Source organism: Sorex araneus, chromosome 3 (assembly GCF_027595985.1).
Source record: "Sorex araneus isolate mSorAra2 chromosome 3, mSorAra2.pri, whole genome shotgun sequence".
Classification (NCBI taxonomy): domain Eukaryota; kingdom Metazoa; phylum Chordata; class Mammalia; order Eulipotyphla; family Soricidae; genus Sorex; species Sorex araneus.
In genome coordinates, this window is record NC_073304.1 from 32,974,666 (window position 1) to 32,999,595 (window position 24,930).

Genomic DNA, 24,930 nt, shown 5'->3' on the forward strand with positions numbered 1-24,930 from the left:
TGAGGGGTCTAGATGCTCACTTTAAGGCTCCTTGTGCTGTAGGTTGTGGCCAGCCATACCTCTGGGGCTTGCCTGAGAGGCAAGGCACAGTTCTGACCAGGTCAAATGGAGACCATTTCAGTGCCCCCAGATCCTTCACTCCTGGCAGTGCTCGGGGAACCATATAGGATGCTGGGGACTGAACTCAGGTTGGCCACATGCAAGTCAAGTATTTACCCACTGTACTATCTCTCCAGCCCCTCATGTGATATCTTTTTTGGACAGACTCATGGGCGGTACTTCATGGGTAGATTTGAGTAGGTAGTCAGGGGCAATTGGCATGCTGTTATTGGCTATTAGAATCTATTGTCAACTATTGGTGGTCCCCTGCAGTCAGTAAGTTAAGTACTCCTGGTTCCACGTTCTCCTGGTCTACACATTTCCTTCTCCAATAGGGGTGGAGGGTAGAATTATACTGGGGACTGTCCCCTTAAGCTGTTGCTTAACCTTTCTGAGCTTCTCTTGCTGCCTGAGTAAGTTGGAGTTAACTGCCTCGAAGACCTGTGGAGAGGGGTTTGATGAAGCTTGGTGTGAGAGATGCCTAGAAAAGCCCCAGTGAATGGTTTGGAATCGTTTTGTTCTGTTATAGTGTTAGAGAGTGAACACAGGGTCTCACACAGGAAAGTCAAACACTCTACTGCTGTACTATATTCCTGGTTTGGAGGTTGTGGGGAGGCAGGAGGGGGTAGAGGGGGGAGGGGAACACCCTGTGGTGCTCAGGGGCCATGCCTGGCAATGCTCAGGAGACCACCAGTGGTGCTGGGGCTCAAACCAAGGTTGAGGCTGCAGCCACATGGTCGGCAAGTGCCTTGACCTTTGTACGCTCTCTCCGGCGCGGGTTTGGAGTTTGTAAACACTGCAAGCAGTTCCACCAGACTGAATTATATCCAGACTCAGGAGCTGGCCCTAGATACCGATAGCCAGGGCCCTCTCCTGGCCTTCTGGACGTCAGTCTCTCTTTACACTGTGGACAGTGACACTCACAGAACATAGATTCTCGCTCCTGCATCTCAGGAAGGCAGTGGGGGTTAACTGGCCTGTGGAAGAGAGGGAGGGCAGGGCCGACTACTCTGGAGGAAAGGATTTCCGAGAGCAAGGAAATGGGGCGCAGCATCATGTGTTGTTGGTTGGCCTTCTGGTCACCCTTAGCAAGTTCTGGAGTCTAGCTTCTTAACTGAATGTGGGGTGGACGGGGAGGGGGGGGGCGTGTGTGCAGTGAAAAATATTAAATATTTGTTTTGAAGTAAATCTGTATGATTTATTATAAGTAAATGTTTAATTTGTAATCCTCTTCCATGTAGAGATTCCTCGGGTGAAATGCAGGCAGGAAAGGGAAAAGTTTAAGAAAATTTATCCCTGTTTCACAACATTTAGAGCATTGCAAGCCAATATTTTCTGGGATGAAAGAAATGTGTGTGTGTGGGGGGCTGGGTATGGCATTTGCCTTGCACGCGACCAACCCGGGTTCAATTCCCAGCATCCCATATGGTCCCCTGAGCATCTCCAGGAATAATTCCTGATTGCATGAGCAGGAGTAACCCCTGTGCATTGTCTGGGTGTGACCCAAAAAAAAAAAAATGCGTGTGTCTCCACTGTCTCCTGCAGTAGCTAGCACAACGGAGTAATTTGGGGTTTTGTTAAGTTTTAGCCTGTTAAAATCCAAATGGCCCCAGGCTAGTGGCTAGTGGCTATCAAATTGGACTGTGCAATTCTGAAGTTTGTAGAAAATTAATCATTTGTGTGTGACTGTTCTTGGTTTATGCCTCATCTCTTACTGTGTTTGTGCATACTGTTTGCAGATGTGTCCAGGTGTGCCAGGTAGCTGCTCAGGATCAGGTGGGAGCCTCTCTGCCAAGCAAGGGGAAATGACTGTCTAGGGAGAGACCAGAAAGACTAGGGGAGGCCAAAGCCGTAGCCACCCTGTCGAGACTGACCCTCCTTGTCCAACCTCTGACCTCTGTTCTCTCTTACTGTCTACAAGACAGAGCCGCTGGCTTTCACAACAGCAGAGATGGTGCTCAGAGATGAGATCCTTGTGCCACCTAAGAAGGTTCCAGATGGAGGTGGGGGGGTGGGTGGGCAAACCACCTGTGTTTTCAAGACTCTTGGTTACAAGTGATAGAAACTCCAATAAGCAAGCTGGAGTAGAAGGAGATACTCACTTTCTTTTGGCGCAGGGGAGTCCCAAGCAATGCTTAGAGGATCTAAGGGCTACTCCCTGTGATGCTTGGACAAGAAGGCCAGGCACTACGGTTCTGCTCAGGCCTAGTGGTGTTGGGGTCACCAGTACCACTCCTGGCAGTGCTGGAAGGCAGGAGGCCATATGGTGCCAGGGATAGAACTTGGGGCCTGTGCATTCAAGGCATGTGCTCCAGCCCTTGGAGCTGTCTCCCCAGCCCCTTAGTTTCTTATTATAAGCACTCAGACTAGACAGAGACTGACAAACTTATTTAAATTCCTTTAAGCACAAGCAAATGGAAACTGCAGGCAATCAGTCAAAGGATTTCCCTGTCTCTTCATCCTCAATAAGCACATTGGGGAATACCAGCTGACAAGGGCCTGCCTTTCAGAGCCCCTGCCTGTAGCAGCCGCCCAGCTTGTGGTGGGGGGAGGAGATTTACCTGCCCTTGAGGGCTCTGCCCTGGTCCAGCTGGCACTGAGACCACCAAGTAAGGGTGCAGTACGGAGAGGGAATATTCCACTTCTTCATTACAGTAATGGCAGCTACGCTGGCCCTGCCATTCATCTGATGCGTTGGTTTGCTCTTACCTGGGATTCTTCTCACGTGCTGTGCCCTCTATCTGGAATGTTGTCTCAAAGCTCCTTGCACAGCTTCTTACCCTTTTCCTGATCAGTGTCCAAATGCTACCTCCAAGGAGACGCCTACCGGCTGAAGCCTTTCTTCATGGCCTCTGACCAGAAATGGCAGGCCCTGCCAGTCTGGGTCCTCCCATCTCCCTGCCAGCCAGTGAGCGCCCACATGCTGGAACTGTCTCACCCCCACCAGCTACTGTGGGCCTGGCTCGCATGGGGTACTCAACAAACAGTGCTGAATGATGAGCTGCACCATCCTGAATAAATCAGCTGGCTCCATAGAACACGTGTGTGTGTGTGTGTGTGTGTGTGTGTGTGTGTGTGTGCGTGCAGGGGCTTCCCAAGTGGTGCTCCGGAGGCCCAGGGGACCGTCCAGGCTGGCGGTTTGCTGCGAGGGCTAGAGGCAGCAGTGCTACTCAGGCCCTTAGTTGTCAGGGCTTTCCTGGGCCATCCCAGCGGTGTTTATGGGGTCAACAGCACACATAGAATGTTCTATACTTTCTCTGTGGCCCTTCCCTGGGGCCTTCCCCAATAAGGGACTCCCCCTCTGGTTGTTTTGGAATCTTCAGGATGGCTGGGCTGTGTGAGGCTGTAAAAGAGGGTGCTGAGTGTCACCCTACCGGGTGGACCACACCTAGCCTTCAGGCCTTTCTCTGCCTCTCCTGGTGAGGCACTATGGCGTGGTGTGTGTGTGTGTGTGTGTGTGTGTGTGTGTGTGTGTGTGTGTGTGTGTGTGTGTGTGTGTGTGTGTGTGTGTGTGTGTGTGTACGCATGAGCGCGCACGTGGGAGGGGGTCTTTGTTCTGCAGAAGTGGTGAGGTCACTGCAGGACACCCCAAGGACATGGTAGTTACAAGGAGATCCGGTAGATGCCTTCCCCCTCGGTGCGTGGGGCGGTGGGTTCCCTTTCCAGCAGAAAGAAGGAGCCAGGCTGGTCTCATGTGACAGGATTTGAGGGCCCTTCAGCTGCCGTCTGATGGGATCTGCAGAGGGGATTACTGATGAGGGGAGGTGAGGCAGCTCTTACAGTAACACATGCCTTGCTCTGGGACAGCGGCCAGGCAGCTAATTAGAGAGCCCAGCAGCTGTCCAGCCTTGCAGGCAGTGATCTGCAGCTCCCCAGAGCTGAGGGGTGGGGGTGGGAGGGAGGGAACGAGGCCTGGGGCCAGAGCCCACACACCAGAGTAGAGGGGATGTGGTGAGAGTTTGTAGGGAGCAGGATGTGTTGAGGGGTGTGCCAGGCAGGATGGGGGAGGGGGAGGGGGAGTCGGTGGGAGGGAGGAGGGTGACAGGACAGGGTGGAGGTGGCAGGGCAGCCTGCAGACAAGACAGGGTGGCAGGAGGGCTGGCAGGCAGGGGGACCCAAATCCACGTCCTGAGCAAGACGAACAGAGTGGAGAGCCAAGTGGAGAGGGGGACCCACCCCCAGCTTCACCCACCTTCCCTGTGCCAGTCAGGCCCCATCCCTGGGTCTCCCTATTGCCCTGGGGGAGGGGTTGGGGATTGCTGAGGGCTGGGGAGAGCCCCCCTTTGACACTGAGGTTTGGGAAGTAGCCAAACCCACTGTACTCCGGGCAGGTCTTACTACTTACTGGACTTGAAACATTTGCTCTGGGTCCATTTAGGCATCTCCCCCAGACTCAGCAGGCTCTCGAGGTAACGAGGAGATCTGGGGAGTTTTGGGGAAGAGGAGGGTGGGAGAGAAAAAGGAAGGGCGTTTGTCTGTCACTTCCTGGCTCATCTCAAGTTCTGGGCCCTGGAGACAGGCACAGGGTGGAGGGGGGTGGATTTGGTTTTTAGGTTCCGGTCAGAGAAGCAGAGATTCCAGCCTGCAAGCCCAGCTTACCCTAAATAGTTATCAGAGACGAGAGAGGATGAGGCAGAGGGAATTTCCTGCCAGCAGCTGCTGCTTCAACCTCTTTGGGAACACAGCCCTACGTGCACGAAAACTGGATGTGCCTTTCAAGAGCTTCAGCACTGTGAAAATAGCAGAATGGGCGTTGTTAAGCTCTGGCCTGAACCTGCGCTTCAGCCTGGCCCACGCGGGAGCCTGGGGGGTTTCCCAGGACTCCTGGGCTGCTCTGTCTCTGCCCAGCCCCCCACATACGAGAGAGGAACCATAGGCCTCCTGTGTTGCACACCCCTCAGGCACCTCACCTCACAGGCCAGGGGATGATTCCTAGAGGGAGGAGGGGGCAGAAAGGGGAGTGAGCACCCCTCCTTCCTTCTCCCCAGGCAGAGCCGGCCCTGGCTCTTGTCAGCCAGGGTTTCTGTGCTTGGCAGGAGCGAGCCCTTCCGTGACTGTGACCTCAAACTTAAGAGACCCTCCAACCATCCCCGTGTTTGATTAATGGCCCTGCTGGTGCAGCCGGCCAAGTATTTAGCTGTTCATCCAACAAAAATTCCCCCGTCTCAAGGGCTTCGTCATGAGGCAAAGGAGCAGGCACATCCTTCACTGTAAGTGGGACACCATGCTTCAAGACAAGGGCTGTGCAGAGTCCCCTTGGATGTAAGCGGAAACTGGGTGGAGGGGTGTCGAAAGGGAGGGAGGCTAAAGGGTCTCAGATGAGAGGGTGGCATGGTGGGCTGCAGAGGAGGCCAGGGGGGGAGGACAGGGTTTAGAACTGAGTGGTGGTCCCTCAGTTAACCAGGTCCCTCCAATAACCCGCTCATTTGTGCTTTCAGGAGCACCATCCTGTGAATGAACAGTCAGCTGTGCTTACAGACGAGCAGGTTAACAAATGGACTAAATAGAATCTACCCAAACAAGAGGAAGTACAGAGGGTAAAGCAGTTACCTCCGCCCCTTTCGATCCCTGGGGACCGCATATGGTCCCCTGAGCACAGAGCCAAAAGGAAGTCTCCAGGCACCACTCCCTCAAACAATGAGGTTCAGGGGACTGAGTAGATAGTTCGAAGGGCTGGAGGGCATGTCTTGCAAGGGTAGCAATGTAGCACTGTAGCATTGTCATCCCGTTGTTTGTTGATTTGCTTGAGTGAGCACCAGTAACATCTTCATTGTGAGAAGAATACACCACGGGTAGCTTGCCAGGTTCTGCTATGTGGGCGGGATACTCTCGGTAGCTTGCTGGGCTCTCCGAGAGGGATGAAAGAATCGAACCCAGGTCGGCCGCGTGCAAGGCAAACACCCTACCCGCTGTGCTATGCAAGGGTAAGGCTCTGAATTCAGTGCCCCGCAGTGCATAGCCCCTGAGAACTGCTGGGGCCGCCCCTGGTGAACCCAGCACAACCAGGTCTAGCTCCTATCAGGCTCGCTGGGAGGAGAATTGTTGGGAGTGATCTCTGGGCTCTTTTGTGGAAGTTGGGGGGGACTGAAAGAGCCAGAATAAGCGTGAGCACTTATCACATCAGTTGCTAGAGAGTTCTTCACACATTCATGTGCTCCAAAAATGTGTGCAAAGGTGCCACTGGTTCCTGTGCACCTGGACCTGTTCCCAGGGGCCAGGTGGTGTCAGGGCTGGGGTAGCTTAGGCCCTGAAACCAAGTGGGGTCATCTGGTCATCTGCTGGTCTAGCTCCGCAGCGCCCTTCCATCAGGGAGCAGGGTTGGGATGGGTGCGGAGGGGGGCGGTGCCCTGAGAAGGAGCAGGTTCTCCACCACTGCACTTCCATCTGCCGGGGGCGGCCCCCTCCGCCAGCCCGCTCGGGGCTCGGCTTGAGAGCAAGTAGACCTACCACAGACCTTCCGGGCAGGATGTGGACTTTGGTTTTGGTTTCTGTTTTGGTTCTGTCTTTTGCTGCCGATGATGTGCCTGCTCGGCTCCCCAGAACAACGCAGACACAGGGTCTTGGTGGTGGTTTGGGGTGTTGAGGGTGTTGAACATGCCCGGTGAACGTCCTACCCTCAGGGGGAGAGGCTAATGCCAGGGTGAGTCCTGCCCAGGTGAGAGGTATGTACCAGGCTGACCCCTGCCCAGAGGAGTGGGAGAAGGGAGCAGCGCTGCCAGGTCCTGTCTGGGGCGGGGGGAGCCCGGGAGGGAGACGGGCACAGGGACCAACGCAGCCGCCCCTCGCTGCATATGCACCGTCTGCCCCTCACTGTTCTCAGGGCACAGGCTGCAGAGAGACTGAGGAATCTGCCCTTCCGGCCTAGAGCTCATAGGTGCCCACAGCAGATTTTGGGCTCCTGACCCCCTGCCCTTTCAGTCTCCCTGGCCCTGATGCTGCCTGGCCTGGCCCCCTGAGGGAGCTTGGCCCCCTGGTACGGGGGCAGCAAGGAAGGAGGCCTCAGGCACGAGCTGAGCATGGTGCTTGGTGGTCTCTCTGCTTGGCTCTCGCCGGGGAGAGGGGTCAGCTCCCACCCCCAATCACACTCTTCTGGACTCTGTTCCTCGGGCTTGAGAAGGTAGCGCTCTTCTCAGGGACTTTCAGGGGAGTGTGGAACCTTCATATTAGGACAAAAACTGTCAAGAATCCCCACCAAATGGTCAGGGCTTAGGGGTATATCTACCGTGTCCACAAGGGCATTACAAAGTCAGATTTCTGCTAACTTGTCTTTAGTTATCTTGGATCCTAGGAAGGGCCTGACCTGGGGAAGAGGGTTTGAGCATACGCTTTTCGTTGATTTTTGCTGGTTTTTCTCTGGACTTGTGCTCAACTCCCCAAATGCTCAAACCAGCGCATCCTGCATTATCTGCCTTCCGAGAGGTTCTTGACTGTCCTTGAGAACAGATGTACCCAGGGCAGGGTGAAGGTGAGCGCGTCATTTGAACCTAATGAGAATGGAGCTGGATGCTAAAATTATCTCCCCTCTCGGATTTCCGAGTGTGCACACAGTCACTCGTGGTGCAGGAAGCCCTGAGTCGGAGCCTCACGTGTGCGGTGCCTGGGATCGATCCCGGCCTCTCATCATTGGGTCAGCGAGAGCTGAGCAAACAGACACGGCAACGGGGCAACAGCGGCTGGAGCCTGGAGCCTGCGGTGCTGCCTCCAGTCTGCAGCTCTGTCTTGCTGGGAGGCTCCGAGCAGGCAGGGATTGGGGTCGGGAGCGAGGGTGGTGGTTCAAGCTCATTGATGCCTCCTCTTTCATTCCTAGGGACACGCAGAAGCAGCCCGCCTGCTAACCTGGGATCAGTTGAGCCCTGGAGCTGATCCTTGCCCACAGCACTGAGAATGGCTCCGAGGCACAGCCAGGCACCCAGACGGAGGTTAACCAGGGACACGCCGGGACTGTGACCCTGATGTCTATTCAGAGCTGCGCACTCCAGGGTGTGACAAGTGAGTTGTGTTGTGGGCTCCCTGGGTCTCGCCAGCCCTGCCCGCCCTGGTGGCCCAGGAGCTGGTTTGGAGGGGCCAGTTGTGATCCTGTTTCCTGAGAGTCTGTCACAGGGTGACAGTTCTCCATGGGAGGGGACATGTCACATGCCGGAGCCATCTGAGAGCACCATGGCCTCTAATCACTGGCCAGACTGACTGGCTGGCTCGCCAACTTGGGTTAGACAGTCCCGCACCTGGGTGATAGTGTTTCCCTAAGTCTCTGGATGGCAGCTCCGAGGCTGCTGTGGGCCTGGGCCTCTACAGGGCAGCTGTGCCTTTCAGGGGACTTGGCTCTGTCCAGACACCATGTGTGGTTCTTGTGGCCTGGGGGAAGAGTACTCAGGGCACTGGGAGGGAAGGGATTTGCAATGCACGGCTGTCATAAAAATGACCTCCAGGGGGTCAAGAGGAGTGGGTGGTCTGCTGCTCTCCCCATGTTTCCATGGCTCCTCCTCAGTCTAGACAACGCCTCATGGGGGCTGAGAGATGCCCCCCACTGTCGTCTCGCCTGTCCTCACGTGGTCTTTCTTTCTAGCCTAGGTCTCTGGCTTCTTGATGATGCTTTTAAAAAATGACAGTTGGAAGCTTCCCCAAACCCCAGAGGCCTGTCTGGCCTGCCTGCTAGTCTGTCTGTGCAGGCAGACAGTCCAGCTGTGGGATCAGGCACCAGCAGGCAGAGAGCATCTCTGGAAGGCAGAACAGAGCTGGTGCTTCTGCAGGGCTGGCCAAAGAGGCTGTAAGGAGCTGCCTGGATGGGCCCTGGAGCCAGGAACCTAGAGCCGGAGAGTCCAAGTATTTCTTCTTCAGGAAGATCTTGATTTTACTGACAGTTGAAAATATAAAACTAGAATCTATGTTTATTTTCAGACTGGGCTTGAAAAGTCAGTGGCTGGGTAAGGCTGGAGCAGTAGTACAGTAGGTGAGGTGCTTGCCTTGCATCAAGGTCAACCCAGGTTCAATCATGGACTCAGTAGAGCTCCCCGAGGCCTGCCAGACATGATCCCTGAACACAGAGCCTAAAAGAAGCCCTGAGTAGCGCTGGGTGTGGCAAAAAGTCAAGGAGTGGGTTTGGTGGTGTGGCTCAAGAAGTAGAACAAATACTTTGCATATGTGAAGACCTGGGTTCACTCCCTGGCACTGAATGTTCCCACTCTGCTCCCCCACCCCCCCAATCCATGCACCATTATGCTTCTCCCTAAAATCCAGGCTGTGGTTGGAAGGGTGTTAAGGAAGAGTGTTTTTAAGTGGATTTGTAGCTGGTGAGACAGGCTGATCAGCAGAAATGAGATGGAGGTGGAGAGCACTCTGGAGACCTCAATGGGAAGGCCGTGGTTCTGACAGAGAAAATCCTCACATAACAGAATGCCCAGAGCAGTCGCTATCATCATCCCTGAAATGAGTGTGCCTTCTGCCCAGAGATCCCACTCTAGAACTGGCTTTTATTTTTTTTCCCAAAAATGTGATTAGGGAATAGTACCAAACAAAAAAAGGGCTGGATTCTTTTGTGACAGGTTCAGACTGTGTCTCATGCAGTCATTCTATGAGTGGGGATGGGAAACAGCTATTCTCGCCGTGTGAAGCATCTAGGTTGAGCAAATTACAGTTTCCTCTTGATGGAATATGACACAGCCACTGTGACAGAACATGGATGATATAACAATTTGAAAATTATGGTGATACCATAAGTGAAAATGTCCACATAGAGAATAAGGGCATTTAATAACTTGTAAAATAAACACGGGGGGGGGGGGAGGCAGCACAGTGGAAAGGATCTTAGTTGCGAGTTTAACAGGACTGGGAATGCTTCTTCTTCCTATGATGAATGGATTTGCTTTTGGAGGGCATTGGGGCCACTCCCAACAGTGCTCAGGGCTTATTCCTGGCTCTGTCTTCAGGGATTACTCCTGGTGGTGCTCAGGGAACTACACCTGGTGCCAGGGATCAGACCAAGATCAGCAATGTGCAACTGCGGTACCCTGGTATTATCTTTTTACCAGGGCACCTGATAAAAAGCCCCTGGACTCACTTTTTGAGGTGTAAATTTAATTTTTCTGAATATGCTGCATATCATTAGAGCAATTTTCTCTACAATGTTTCGATGATGGGGCACTTTTGTAAATCATTCTAAAATGTTTAAAATTTAGCTAATGAGTCATTTATGCGTGTGTAATTGGAAAATAATAGATACATAAAATTGCTATCATGAAACTATTTTTTTGGGGAGTCTACCTGGCAGTGCTCTGGAGCTCAGAGTTGCTCAGGCTGTGGAGGGAACCAAGCAGTGCTGGGGACCAAACTGGGCCTCCCACGGGCAAAAGCATGTGCTCCAGTCCTCTGAGCCATTGCCCTGGCTACCAGAATAAAAGTTTCACGAAAACTTCCTGTTTCTCTAGAATGAGGACAAAAGGCTGGGCCCAGCTGCTGTTCATAGCTGCCCTCATCTGCATGGTCAGGGAGCCCCTGCTGGTGTGCGAACGTCCAGGCCTCATTGCACAGAAGTTAGTGGTCCTAGTAGCAGGCACCCTTCTAGGCACTGGGTCCCCTGGCAGAGGCCCTGCCTTCCGGACGCTCATAGGTGGCCCAGACAATGAGCAAGGAGAGATTATCAGAGAACGGAAGTGCTATGGCGACCGTGAAACAGGATGGTGCGAGTGGAGGAGGCTGTTTTGGAGCGAAGGTCAGCGTAGGGCTTAGGGGTAGCTGAACTGAGGCCTGACTGGCAGCAATGAGGCAGCAGGTGAGGTCAGGGAGGAGCCTCGCAGGCAGCACACACAAGATGCCCAGTCACAGGGTGCCCTTTCCTGTGAAACCTCTGTGCCAGGTGGTCTCCATTACCAAGTCTGCTTGTCCCCAGACTCCAAGAGCTGGGATTTGCTTAGTATCTGAAGCTCAGGTCACTCTCCCCACCGGCCGCTTGTGTGGCTGGTTGCTCTTGACCTTCTGGCTGAGGCTGTGGCTGAGGGAGGCACAGGGCTTCCCCAGGCAGCCTACATGCTGGCCACAGCTCCTGGCTGGCATTTCTGTGGCAGAGACAGGCCATCTGAAATTCCAGTAGCACTGGTGGCAGGCTGGCAGCCAGGGTGGCTCTGGACGGGGTGTGTCCTGAGGAGACCCAGAGAGGTGGCTGCTGCAACGGCCCTCAGTGGGTCAGCTTTGACCTTGTATGTCACGTGGACCCTGCCAGAGCTTGACCTCAGAGCAGAACGTGGTCTTACAGCAGAGACTGGTCACCTCCTGTGCCTCTGACACCCAGTTTGGCGCTTTACGGGTTGGCCACATAGAAGCTCGCAACCTTCTTGTTCCCTGGAGTCTTTCTGATCTCCACCAGAGCTTCCAGAAGCAGAACACACAGGATGGCTGTCCCCTCGGAGAGCCTGCAGGGCAGGGCAGTGTGCTGATGGGGGGGAGGAACTGGGCTGGGCTTGAATCTCACCTGGCACTGCGCCTTTTTCAGCTATATGAACATAGGCGAATTAATTTCTTTTTGCCTCAGTTTCCTCATTTATTAAGTGGCCTTGAGGGTATCTAAAAGTGCTGGAGAAGGTGGCTGATGGTGATGGTGGTAGTGGTGTGACTGTGACTTGGTAGATGGAGGAAGGACCCGTAGTGTCAAGGCCGAAGACATAGTATAGCAAGTGGGGCACTTGCCTTGCACATGGCTAATGCCTGGGTCTGATTTAGGCACCCCATAGGGTCCCCTGAGCACCTCCACAAGTTAGTCGTGAGCCCAGAGCCAGGAGTAAGCTGTGAGCATAGCCAGGTATGGCAACAAAACAGACCGATAATGTCACTGATCCCAGGGGGCATTCCTGGGCAGTCCTTCTCCAGAGAGGTGGCATCTACCCAACCCAGTAACCACAGGGCTTTCCCCCCGCTCGCTTCTCACCAGGCTCTGAGGAAAGCCCAGGTGTTTCTCACCATGATCACCGCAGCGAAAGTTGTTTCGGAGTTTGCTTTATGTACCTGGATATCAGGTCAACTACCTGACTCTCTGAGTTTCCACCCCCCGGCCCCAGCACAGAGCCTGCCAGCAATGGGGCTCAGGGTCACTCGAGCTGTCTCCCACCTCTCCCCACTCTCCTTATTCTTAGGATCCTCCAAGAGATCGCTGAGTCTCCCCAGATCACAGCACCAAAGGAGTGAAATTTGGGGAGTAAGTGGAGAGGAAGAGGAAGGTCTGCCCGGGCTAGAAGGGGAATCTCGATTTTTCTAGAAAGGTGTTCCATTGGCCCCAAGGGCCCAGACTCACAGTCTTGTCGCATCTGAGCTTCCTGGAACAAGATGGGAGTTCTTGGCAAAATCGAGGGCAATCCTCCCTTCTGTTTTTGCCTCCAGCCTGTCTTAGGCTTTTAAGTATTCCCTTTACTCCTGGCAACTGTCTGCTTCTGCTCTGCCTCACTCAGGGTTATTTGCGCAGGCAAATTCTCCCAGGAAACAGGGCCTGAAAGCCAGCCCCCACCTCCCCCAGCCCCCTGAGCCCTGGAGGGGCAGTGCTCTGCCCTGCCGTGCACCTCTGCAGGAACGCTGTGTGCCCAGGGCTTTCATCACCATGGCCAAGGGCTCTTGAACTTGAGTGTTGTTTCCCGACAACCCACTTGTGAAACCACCCACCGCACTCCACGCTCTTTCCTCCTGCTTTCAGCTGTGCCGCGTGCTCCTGCGCGGCCTTCCAACCCGAATCTGCCTTCCTGGGCCTGCTGTCTTTGTGTCGTGAAACTCAGGAGGGTTGTGCTGGTCACCAGGACAAAGAGGCCGCGTGCAGGGCGCTGCTGGTTCTTCCCGATCCCAGGGCACAGCAAGGAGGTACTAAAAGGGTCTGGGGCAAAAGGGCTGGTGTGGGAGGAGGCCAGGGCAGGGACTGGGACTGTCAGACCTGGAGAAGGGGAGTGGGGATTGGTGGTGGTGGTGGTGGGGCGGATGGGGCTGCAGTGTGGGGTCAGAGTGATAGTACAGCGTGTAAGGTGTTTGCCTTGCACGCGGCCAAGCCGGGTTTGATCCCCAGCACCCCATATGGTCCCCCAAGCACTGCCAGGAGTGATTCCTAAGTGTAGAGCCAGGAATCACTGGGTGTGACACAGAAACAAAAACAAACAAAAAAGTCAAGAGTTTCAGCTTGCCCTCTAAGGATGGTTAGAAATAGGTCTGCGGAGTGGAGTATCCCCAAATACACCCCCAAGTTAACTCCTGCCTCTAACATGCACCCTTGTGTCTGAGATGCCAGCCCAGGGCGTGACACTCTCCCCTGCCCTGGCTTCACTCCCATGCCCTCATCTATCTCCTGGCCTCAGCTAGGACCTCCAGGTGCCCCGGGTTGTTTGTGCTTTGGGCCACACCTGGCAGTGCTCACAGTTTACTTCTGACTCTGTGCTCAGGAGTCACTCTTGGCAGTGCTGGGGCCCATCCACAGTGCTGGAGGTGAGCCTGGGTGTTCCCTATGTACAGTATGTGTCAACCAGTTGAGCTCTCTGTGCTCAACACCTCCACTGTGACCCTTTCTCATTCTCTAAGCTTTTCCCTAGCACCGGGGACGGCAAGCTCCTCCCACACAGCCCTAGGGGCCTGCTGATGAAATGGGTGTGAGCCTGGAGCAGGGGCTCTTTCCCGGCTGGCCTGGGATCTGCCTGTCTCTCAGACCTCAGCGGGAAGCTGCAGGCTCAGACTCCCCGCCGCGGTGCACCCACCGGCTGTCAGTGTGGGAGACGGTCTGCATAGGGATTCTTGCTCTTGGCTACTGGGCCGGCACTCGGGGTGGAGATGAAGACCTGACCTGCTTGGCCAGTAAGGCTGCCCAGCCAGGAGCACTGGCAGGGGCAGATGACCCAGCCTCAGGTAAGAGGGGGGGTCGTCAAAGTGGGAGAAGCCCCCAGGATCTTGGTCTTGTGTCCCAGGTGAAAGCCAGCCCGGCATGCCTTGGCTGTATTCTGAGGAGTGGGGTTCCCCGAGCTCCTCTGTCTTCCCTAGAGTCTGCAGAGACTGTGAATGGGCTCATAGTCACTGCCTGAGTGGGGCAGCAGAAACGGAGGCACCAAGAGGTCAGGTAACATTCATAGTGGGGGGAGGCGGGTTGTCAGCTAGGACGGAGTTTCCCGGGTCAAACCTGAAGTTACAGCTCCAGAGGGAAGTACTGCACCTATTTGATAGGATCTGAGGGTCCCAGGTTCGTGTGCTTGGAAAGTTTCTTGAGCATCTTCTAGAGACAAGATGCAAAGATGATTAATTTTTTTTGGTGGGGACGGAGACATAATGTAGGTGTCTAGGGGATATTCCCCGACCAGTGCTTGGGGGTCACTCCCAGCACTGCTCGGGGGGACCAGGTGGTTTTACGGATCAAACCTGGATCTGGGTGCTGGAGCAACAGCACAGAGGGTAGGGTGTTTGCCTTGCATGCAGCCGACCTGGGTTTGATTCCCAGCATCCCATATGGTCCCCTGAGCACCGCCATGGTTAATTCCTGAGTGCAGAGCTGGGAGTAACCCCTGTGCATTGCTGGGTGTGACCCCAAAAAGCAAAAAAAAAAAAAAACCAAAACCAAAAAACCAAACCCTGAACCTTCTACATGCAGAATATGTGTTATAGTTTGAGACATTTCCCCAGCAAATTAAATCATTTTTACAATAATTTTTTTGAAAATTATTATTTTTTTTTTTTTGCTTTTTGGGTCACACCCGGCGATGCTCAGGGGTTACTCCTGGCCCTACACTCAGGAATTACTCCTGGCGGTGCTCAGGGGACCATATGGGATGCTGGGATTCGAACCCCGGTCGGCCGCGTGCAAGGCAAACGCCCTACCCGCTGTGCTATCACTCCAGCCCCAAGAATGAATTTTTTTTTTTTTTTTTGCTTTTTGGGTCACACCCGGCAATGCAGAGGTTACTCCTGGCTCTGCACTCAGGAATCACCCCTGGCGGTGCTCAGGGGACCATATGGGATGCTGGGAATTGAACCTGGGTCAGCCGCATGCAAGGCAAACGCCCTACCCGCTGTGCTATTGCTCCAGCCCCAAAAATAATTTTTGGACTGGGGACACTAGTGCTGGGAAATGTACACTGGTGGAGGGAGAGGCGTCTGAACGCTGTACGACTGAAACCTAATCTTGAACAGCTTTGTAAGCGTCTAACTCACAGGGATTCATGAAAAAATAAAGGTTTTTGGACTAGAGGGATAGCTTAACTGGGGGAGCACATGCTTTACATAGAGGAGACCCGGGCTCAATCCCCAGCACTATATAGTCCTCTGAGCACTGCTGAGAACAAACAACACTGGGCATTGCCCAAAAGCAAAAAGATGTTTATCTTTTTTTTTTGCTTTTTGGGCCACACCCAGCGATGCACAGGGGTTCCTCCTGGCTCACACACTCAGGAATTACCCCTGGCGGTGCTCAGGGGACCATATGGGCTGCTGGGAATCAAACCCAGGTTGACCGAGTTCAAGGCAAATGCCCTACCTGCTGTGCTATCACTCCAACCCCTCATTTTTAAGGCAAAAGCTCTATGTACTTATTAGAAAAGCAGGGGGCTGGAGCGTTAGCACAGTGGGTAGGGCATTTGCCTTGCACGCGGCCGACCCGGGTTTGATTCCCAGCATCCCACATGGTCCTCTGAGCACTGCCAGGAGTAATTCCTGAGTGCATAAGCCAGGAGGAACCCCTGTGCATCACCAGGTGTGACCCAAAAAAGAAAAAAAAAAGAAAAACATTTAGATCGCAGGAAAAAAAGTATGACACAAATGGGAGATAGAAACTACTTATGATGTCACTGGATTTTTGGAGATGATCGTACCTGGATTTGGGGTATGCTGACATAAATGTATGCCTTTGCAAAATCCAGATCATAGTAAATATTCAGCTTTAAGTCCTACACTTTTAACATTGTACTAAATAGACATTCATCAAGTGACCACTAGTGCTTGCTCACCTTTGGATGGGCCCTGGCCAAGTAATAAGTGGCAATGGCTTAGAAGTGTGCTAGGGACAGAGGTGGAAGGACTGTGTAGATACTCTGGCCGTGAACGTTTCAGAAAGGTCTTCAGAGAGGAGGAGCTGGACCCTGAAGGCAAGGGATAGATTCATAGACTATGGCTTGGGGAGGAGGATGGGTGTAGCAGTTGGGAAGGGCACTCCAGGTAGTAAAAAATAGCAACGTAAAGTCTGGAGGACAGGATCTGAGGCAGAGGTAGCTCAGGAAGGGCTTTGCCAGCCATCCCTAGGGGACTGAGGCTTACTCTGTAGATATTAAAGATCCACTAATGGGCTCTAAGTGGGGAGAAACATTGGATTTGCCTTTTATAAAGATAGCTGTTTCTGCACACTCTTCTGTAGTGTAATGAGTGTAGAGAATTCACTCCTCCATTGGAAGGGACCAAGGCAAGGAGGCTACCAGAGTTGTGCAGGAGAGAAATGATGACTTGAAGCAGAGCAATGAGAAAGCGGAATAAAGAGGAGGGGATGCTTAGAATAAAAAGGATGGAGCTGGAAATGTGGCTCAAAGGGCAGCACGTATGCCTTTCATGTGTGCAGCCCTGGATTTGATCTCTAGCATAATATCGTCCCCTTAGAAGTGCTTGTCGTGACCCTGATGACTCCGGGTAGCAACCAAGAGTAGAAAGGGTGTTAATGGCCATCTTGGCTTTGTCATGTGACTTGCTTTGACCAATGAGATGTTAGTGGGTGTCTGGGAAAGCACTGTGCAGTTGGGCTTGCTTGCTCTCATGCCTGGGCTATGAAAAGAACATGCTTGGGCTACACCCCAGGGCCCAGGAGAGGGTGAGAGGCCAGTGGAGCAGAGCCAAGCATAGACAGAGGAGAGCCACCAGATGACTCACAGTCTTATGATCAAGGGCAGCCAAGAGTTATCAACTCACAGATGCTATAATAATAATAACTCAGGACCTTATGATAATGAATGGGAGTTGATTTAAGCCATGGAGTTTGGGATGATTTGTTATGCAGCTAACTGACTGAGAAAATGTTTTCAACCTTGTAATGAATGTTTTACAAGTGTGGGTGCTAAAGATGCAGCAGTACTGAGCCACACAGACAAGGACCTTACTCTTGGGGATCTCATGGTAGAGTGAGATTGTAGCAGAGGAAGACAGAATGATGCTGAGGCCTCTGGCAGTTGCTTGGTGCCATTGATCAGGATGGAAAGCATTGCTGTCTGCAAATGCTAATGTGCCACAAAATAGTAATTGGGTGGAGGGGGACTGGAGCAATAGTACAGTGGATAGGGTACTTGGCTTTCACACAACCAATCCAGGTTCAATCTCCAGCATCCCATATGGTCCCCCAAGCACCACCAGTAGTAATTCCTGAGTGCAGAGCCAGGAGTGTTCCCTGAGTACTACTGGTTGTGGCCCCAAACAAACAAATAATTGGAGGGTCTGGAAGATAGCTTATCAGGCAGGAACATGTGATTTGCATGTGCTGAGACCCCAGTTCAAACTCTGGCACTGCTTGGCCCTGGGGATCCCTAAGCACTGCTGATGTGACCGTGGTGGTGTCCAGCACCACAGGATCCCAGCAGCATTGCATCTTTGGGCCTCTCATTGAACCACCCAACTGGTTGACCAAGTATTAATGGGAGTGGCTCCCAAAGTAAAACAACGGTAATTATGGGGCCAGAGAGATAGTTCAGGGGTTAAGGTATTTGCCATGCATGAGCTGACCCCAGTTTGATCCTGGGTACTGTGTAGCCCCCTGAGAACTTCCAGGAGGGACCCCTGAGGGCAGAGTCAGGAGAGACCCCTGTGAACAAAGCCAGGAGTAGCCCCTGAGCTCTACCAAGTGAAGCCCCAGAGACCCCCTTAAAAATACACCACAAAACAAGAAAAAATAAAACCAAATGTCAGGATAAAAAGGTGATATTGACTAGAAAGCCCAATGAGGAGGGCAAGGGGAAACAGAGAGACCTGGAGGCCCAGCCCGTCTTTGGAGAACCAAGACAGGTCCTTAAAGACTGGTGAGTGTTATCTGAGAGGAAAGAAAAGGGAGTAGGAAGTCCGGCGAGGACTCTCCTACTTCGGCCCACTGGCTTCCTCTCAACATTGAAATTGAACACCAAAACCCCGCTTAATGGAGCAGTTAAAGACAAATGTGACCACAAGCTGTTACTACTTGTCACCCATTAGGATAACCATCATCAAAAAAGTGGAAAATAACAAGTGTTGGCAAGGATGTGGAGAAATTAGAACCTTTGGCACATTGCTGGTGAGAAAGTAAAACTGATCCTGCCATTGTAAACTGCAAGGCTGTTCCTTAAAAAAACAAAATTGAATTGCCATTTGATTAAGCAATTTTCATTTCTGGGCATATACCCCAAGGATTTAAAAGAGGGTCTCATATGGAGATAATCATGCTGAGAGAAGTTCATCAGGAGGGGGAATAGTACATGACAATCTCCCTCCTATGTGCTATAGAAAGAAACATAGTAAGGAAGCAACAAATACCCAAATACAACAGAAACTGAGAACTGGTTTTTCCGTAGGAAGCATATCACTATAGGGGTCACAGAGGGGATAGGACAGGGTAGAGGTGGGTAGGGATGACAGTGGGACACTGGTGGAAGCTGTGGTTTTGAAACGTTTTATGCACAAAACCCTGCTATTATCAATATTGTAAATCAGAGTTCCAGAAACTTTTTGGTTTTTTTTTTCTTTTTGAGTCACACTCAGAGTTGCTCAGGGATTACTCCTGGCTCTGCACTCAGGAATTGCTCTTGGCAGTGCTCAAGGAACCGTATGGGATGCTGGGAATCGAACCCAGGTCGGCCTCATGCAAGGCAAACACTCTACCTGCTGTACTATCACTCCAGCCCCACAGTTCCAGAAATTAAAAACAAAACAAAACAAAACTCATTTTTCAAATGAAAGAAAGAATTTCGGGGCTGGAGAGATAGTAGAGGGAAGAGCACTTGCCTTGCATATAGCTGACCCACTTCAATCCCCAACACCCTAGATGGTCCTCTGAGCCCTTCCAGGAGTGATCCCTGGGCTCAGAGCCTGGTGTATGCCCTGGGTACTGTTGAGTATGGCCCAAAATTCAGAAAGAAAAAAAAAGAATGAATTTCAAGATGTGAAATAAAAGAGGGTCTCAGATATGTGTATACTCATCTTTTAGCTATATTAATTCACACTAGTCAGAGGACAGAAGCAACCCATGAATGGATAAATGGATGAGCCCAATGTGATATCACTAGACAGACCACAGTGGGTTATTGTTCAGTACTAAAAAGGGAAGGAAATTCTGGCATATGCTAGAATATGGATGGGTCTTGAGGTCATTATACTAAGTGAAGTAAGGAAGTCACAAGAGGATGTACCTCATTTAAATGGGATACCTAGTCAAATACATAGAGACACAATGCTGGCGGGCAAGTTGCCATGGTCTTGAGGAGCAGATGGAGAGTGAGAGCACAGGTTCCCTTTGGGAAGATGGAAGAGTTTTGAGGTGGATGGTGGTGATGGTTACACGACAATGTGACTGTATCAAATGCCACCTACAAATGCTGACCAATATGGTTCAAAATAGTAAACGTTATGGTATCTGTATATGTTAGCACATACATAAAAGCCGGGATGTGGTAAGTTGTTTAGAAAGATCTCAGAAGTATGCCATGTGGAAGTATTAAGATATGGGGGGTGGGGGTAGGGAAGAGATGGGGATCCCCATGGATGAGCAGCTAGAGACCTGGATATAAGGGGCCACTGGTGACCAGGCAGAACAGACAGCTCTTTCATGGCTCAGACAAGTTCTTCCAGGGAGCTAGTCAACGCCTCCTTCCAGCTAGCATTCGAGGAGGGCACTGAGCTCTTTTCCTCGCTTTGATTTCTCAGGCAAAGCGTGCCGAGAAGTCAGGAAGCTGGAACGAGGCCCACCTGACGGCCGCTAGATCAAGAGACCGCTTGGGAGACAGTATTGGGTCGAGAGGTGCTTTCCCGGTTCCCCTCCTGCCCGTTGCCATTAGCGGCTTGGGCTGGGCCGGTTGGCGAGTGTCCTCCACTCCTCCAGCACCCCCTCCACCTGCAGCCCCGACCCCTTCCCCCCTTCCCCGTCTCACTCACCTCCTCTGTGCCCGCAGCAGCCAGCCCGCGCCATGGCCTCGGCCGAGCCCCTGACCGCCCTGTCCCGCTGGTACCTGTACGCCATCCACGGCTACTTCTGCGAGGTGATGTTCACGGCCGCCTGGGAGTTCGTGGTGAACTTGAACTGGAAGTTCCCCGGGGTGACGAGCGTGTGGGCGCTCTTCATCTACGGCACGTCCATCCTCATCGTGGAGCGCATGTACCTGCGCCTGCGCGGCCGCTGCCCGCTGCTGCTGCGCTGCCTCATCTACACGCTCTGGACCTACCTGTGGGAGTTCACCACCGGCTTCATCCTGCGCCAGTTCAACGCCTGCCCCTGGGACTACTCCCAGTTCGACTTCGACTTCATGGGGCTCATCACCCTGGAGTACGCCGTGCCCTGGTTCTGCGGGGCGCTCATCATGGAGCAGTTCATCATCCGCAACACCCTCCGTCTCCGCTTCGACAAGGACGCTGAGCCCGGGGAGCCGGGCGGCGCGCTGGCCCTGGCCAACGGCCACGTCAAGACTGACTGAGCGGGTGGGGGAGGGCGGTGGGGCCGGAGTTTTCCCCCACCCCGGACCCCGTGGGCCAAGGTACCAAGCTGGTGGCGCTGCCTCTTCTGTACAGCACAAGCCCTGCCTAGCCTCTCTGCCCAGTAGAATCCACGCGGCTCCCCGCGGCCTCACCGAGCCAGCGAGCGCGGGATTGGGGGGGGCATGGGTCAGCTGCCGTGTGGGGAGGGGGGGCAGTGCGGAGGGATTGTGGGGAAGGGGGTGGATGGGTGCGCCCGGGGGCCCAGGTCCTGTGGTGATGAAAGGACTCCCAGGCGGGGCAGAAGGACGGGGCTGCAGAGCTGCTGCTGCTGCCCAGCCCACCCTCTCCCCTCTTATCTGGTTCAGCTGGGCTTTGGCTGGCTCCATTAGGCAATATTCAGGTGCTTGCTTGCAACCAATACCTCCCCAGGGGCCTGCTGAGCTGCAGCCTAAGGAGAGAGGGGGCAGCCAGGAAGCGGCTTGGCTCTGGCGTGGGCTGGAAGGGCTGGACTCCTTCCCCTGGCCTCTCTCCCCATTCCCCGGGGCCCCGAGCTAGCTGCTCCCTTGGCCTGCTGGGCCCCCCATCCCTGCCCCCTGGTGCTGGTTTCCCACCAATCTTAGGCTTTTGGAGGTTTTCACCCCTGTGTATACTGTGGTGTACCCCACCCCCCACCCCTCACCCCTGCTCTTTTCTCTCTTATTTTTCAAGGCCTTTACAACTAGCGGCCCCTTCATCCATGTCACACACCTTCCCACTCTGGTCCTCATGCCCAGCTCCCAGCCAGCACAGCAGCTGCCAGAGGTAGAAGCCTGAGGCACGCAGCGCCCCCCCCCCCAAAAAAAATCTGCGGCCTTCTTGCAGCTTTCCCTCCACTGTTTCTGGGGTTCTGGGGACAGGAAGCTCCCCGCCATCCCTCCCACTCCACTGCTGGGCAATGGAGGTGTCCCAGGTGCTCTTCTCCATGTTCCCTCCCCACAGTGGCCCAGCTGGTGGCCCCTGACAAGGCTATGTTCAAGCCCCCTGGGGCCCTCTGGATCCACAATGGGGACCTAGCATCAGATCCCTTCTGGGGAGGAGGAGGGTGGGGAGGCACCCGCTTAGTTGGTTTTCTGGCCAAATAAGGGGCAGTGCAACCTTCGAAAGGATGGAGCCCCATAGAGAATGACTGAGGAAGCCTCAGTTTTGGGAGGGTCTCTGGAACATCCCGAGTGGCAAGGTTCTTGGTTTTGCTCTAGCCCCAGCCCTGCAGCAAAACCTCCTCAGGGTTAATCCCTCCCCAGTATCCCCAGCCCCCTGGCAAGGCTGATCCTCTGGGCGCATCTTCAACAGTATTAACCCTGCCATGTTCATGGACATTGTCATGTTGGCTACCCTTTCCCCATGACAGGCTTATTGCTGGCAGTGGACAGCGGGGACCCTCACTCCGGCCCCCCATCTTCTCCTTCCGTGCCCTCCTTAGGGCAAGGTTCCTCAGAAGGGAGCCAGCCCTGGCTCCTCGTCTCTTTGGACCACACTAGGACTTCTAGGTAGCATTTAGTCTTCCCCTTTGTGTCAGTCTTTCAAATGTGAAGATGCCACCTGAGGAGACAGTCTCCTCTTTCTGCTGTGCTGCTCCACCTAGACCCACGCAGGGGAAATCAGTCAAGACCCAGGCGGGCTGCGTGCCAAACGGGAGAAGGGCTGGGGGAGTCTGTCTTTGGCAGGGGGTCTCCATGGCTGTCCCTGTCCTGATTCGGATGAATAAGGACACCGCAGGAGCCAGTCTTTCCTTTCTTGACTATTATTGTGACTCCAATTCCAGGACCTTGGGGATTCCCGAGATTAGGGCTTCCTAATCCCAGGGGGATCAGATTGCGTCCTCTCTCTTAGTGGTGGGCAGTCCAGAGGGAGAATATTTTCCAGCTTCCTGATTCCCTCTTGGGGGAATTGTTCCTTGTTCTCTCCCCCGAGTCAATGCTAACTCCAGGTCATGGGTCGTTTCCCAGGAGACCTCTCGAACACCCTTTGCTCTCCCTTTTCATGACTGGTTCTGTGGGTCCGCTTGCCACTGTGCCCAGCATATGAGGCCTCCAAGCTGATTCTCAGCAGAGCCTGCCCTTCGGTGCCCTTCGGGTCTGGCTGCACACGCTGGCACCCTCGTCTCCCTGGGCCCTCTTGATTCCCAAGTGCGGGCAGTGCTGGAGCAAACCTGCCCCACGGAGAACATGCAGAACGTGTTTCTGCTTCGTCCAGGAGCCTGGTAGCTCCAGGGTGTAGAGCCCCCGAGGAAGGGGAGATGATGACCCAGGGTTGGAACACGGGATCCTCAGCCTCAGAGCTCCCTGGGGTAGCCCAGACTTCAGACTTTTGGGGGCTAGCTTCAGGGTCACCATCCCTCCATGTCCCCTGCCGAGCAGGGGGCAGTGCTGGTGGGGAGAGTTGCTCCCCGTTGATGAACCAACAGCCTCTCCACCGCACACGGCAGCAGCTCTGCGATCCGGAAGGCCGAGTGCTGCCCTGCATGGTCCATTAGCTTCCGATGTCTGCTAGTCACCCCTCCCACGTGGCCTGTCCCTCTGATGGCAGAGAGCCACAGTGGCCTATGCTTCTTCACAGCAATAATACTTAGGGAGTACCCTCAAGTCCTTTTGTCCTGGTTCTTCACTCTGGGCTTCCTGGGAGGGGGCGGGGTGGCAGTGCCGAGTGGAAGCCATGAAGAGAACCTGTTTTCCTGCAGCTCTGGGCTGCACCGTGGCCGCTGTAGGGGAAGCAGAGAGGAGAGAAGCTTGGCTCTGGGCCAAGGCAGGAGAGGCTCCTCCGGGCAGAGGCTGCCCCCAGACCCAGAGGCACTGTGGACCGGGGTCCCGTCTTTGAAGTGGGTGGCTGTCTTGAGACTGTGGCAGCTTGTGGGGGGGTGGGGGTGCAACACCACAGCGGGGGTGTGCGCCATTGCCTGCTCTGTCTCCGTTGATCTCTGTCTCTTCCTTTTCACATTTGTGCACATAAAATATACTGTGTTTGTGTTCCAGGACTGGCTCTGACCCGTCTCAGCTTTTATTGGGGGGAGGAGGGCCTTTGCTTGGACTTTCTCAGTCACACCCCGACCAAGGCTCCCTTAAGCCAAGTGGGCGGCTGCTCGGGTGTGGGGTCGGGGCACTGTGCGGGGAGGGCACATGGCATTCTTTGCCATTTCTTGCCAGTCCCTGCTCTGACCCTCTCTGGTAATCTAAATCCCAACCCCCAGCCCCCATCAGGAGCACCCCTTGGTTCACGCTGCCAGGCTGGTGCTGCTTCTGGCTGCACCTGGGCTGTTTGCAGCTGAGCTGACTCTCCCTGGGAGGTGAGCTTCTACACGCATGTCAGCTCGGACTATGAGGCTCTTCGTGGATTGGGAAGGCCTGAAGGAGGAGGCAGAACAAACCTCAGAGAGCTGAAACTACAGAACCCATTACTTGGGACTATATCAAAAGCTCACATGTGCGCTCTCTCTCTCTCTCTCTCTCTCTCTCTCTCTCTCTCTCTCTCTCTCTCTCCCTCCCTCCCTCTCCCTCTCCCTTTCCCTCTCCCTCTCCCTCTCTTCCACTTTCTCAGAGGCATGCATTGGGCAGGAGGAATCCCTTCCCACTTCGTTTACTTTGGCTCTGTTGAGTGTTTCCAGTTCTCCCACTATTCTCTGCCCTTTTGCCTGTTTCCAGAAAGAAACTGGGATGTTCAGAAGTTGGTCAGTCAGTTCAGCCGAGTCCAAGTAGCCTGGACCCCCAGCCACCAGGGGATGGAAAAGGCAAATAAATTTTCTGAAATCATCAGGAAGGTTCTCTACTGCTTCCCTAACTCCCTTGAAAGCATTAGTGTCATTGAAAGCCTTCCCCCTTATAAAAATGGACTAGCATAAAGTTTAACAGTCTTCATGCTACATGTCATGCTACATGTTTATATACATGTATACACACATGTTAGTATAAGTAAATCTCTTGCATCAAGTTCCCCTACCCCCATCCCCTCAAACACACACACCAGGCTGTGCTCAGGACTTTCCTGGCTCTGAGCTCAGGGATCACTCCTGGTAGGGCTCAGGGGACCATATACGGTACCAGGGTGCCAGGGAATAAACCAGGGTCAGCTGTGTGCAAGGCAAATACCTTACTTGCGTTACCCATTCTCCAGTAGTTGGTCTTGTAGGAAGAAAAGGGCAAACTTAGTAAAGCAGGCTTCTCTGTGGAGCCTCTACAA

The 24,930-nt window shown here is 53.7% G+C and overlaps 1 protein-coding gene across 7 annotated transcripts in view; it reads left to right on the forward strand.

The window, feature by feature from the left end:
• The window catches only part of TMEM229B (transmembrane protein 229B), a 48,010-nt gene extending 24,279 nt beyond the window's left edge, over positions 1-23,731 (forward strand). For 4 of the 7 annotated variants that reach the window (XM_055131163.1, XM_055131162.1, XM_055131164.1 and 1 more), the window contains exons 2-4: positions 7,907-8,088; positions 12,770-12,930; positions 20,202-23,731. In XM_055131163.1, the coding sequence (XP_054987138.1) occupies positions 8,052-8,088; positions 12,770-12,930; positions 20,202-20,720 (717 nt within the window). In that variant the 5' untranslated portion in view covers positions 7,907-8,051 and the 3' untranslated portion in view covers positions 20,721-23,731. Of the gene's footprint in view, positions 1-5,508; positions 5,637-7,906; positions 8,089-12,769; positions 12,931-20,201 lie in introns of those variants that run through there. The other 3 variants (XM_055131166.1, XM_055131167.1, XM_055131168.1) reach the window with 3 other exon arrangements.
• Positions 23,732-24,930: the final 1,199 nt, after the last annotated feature.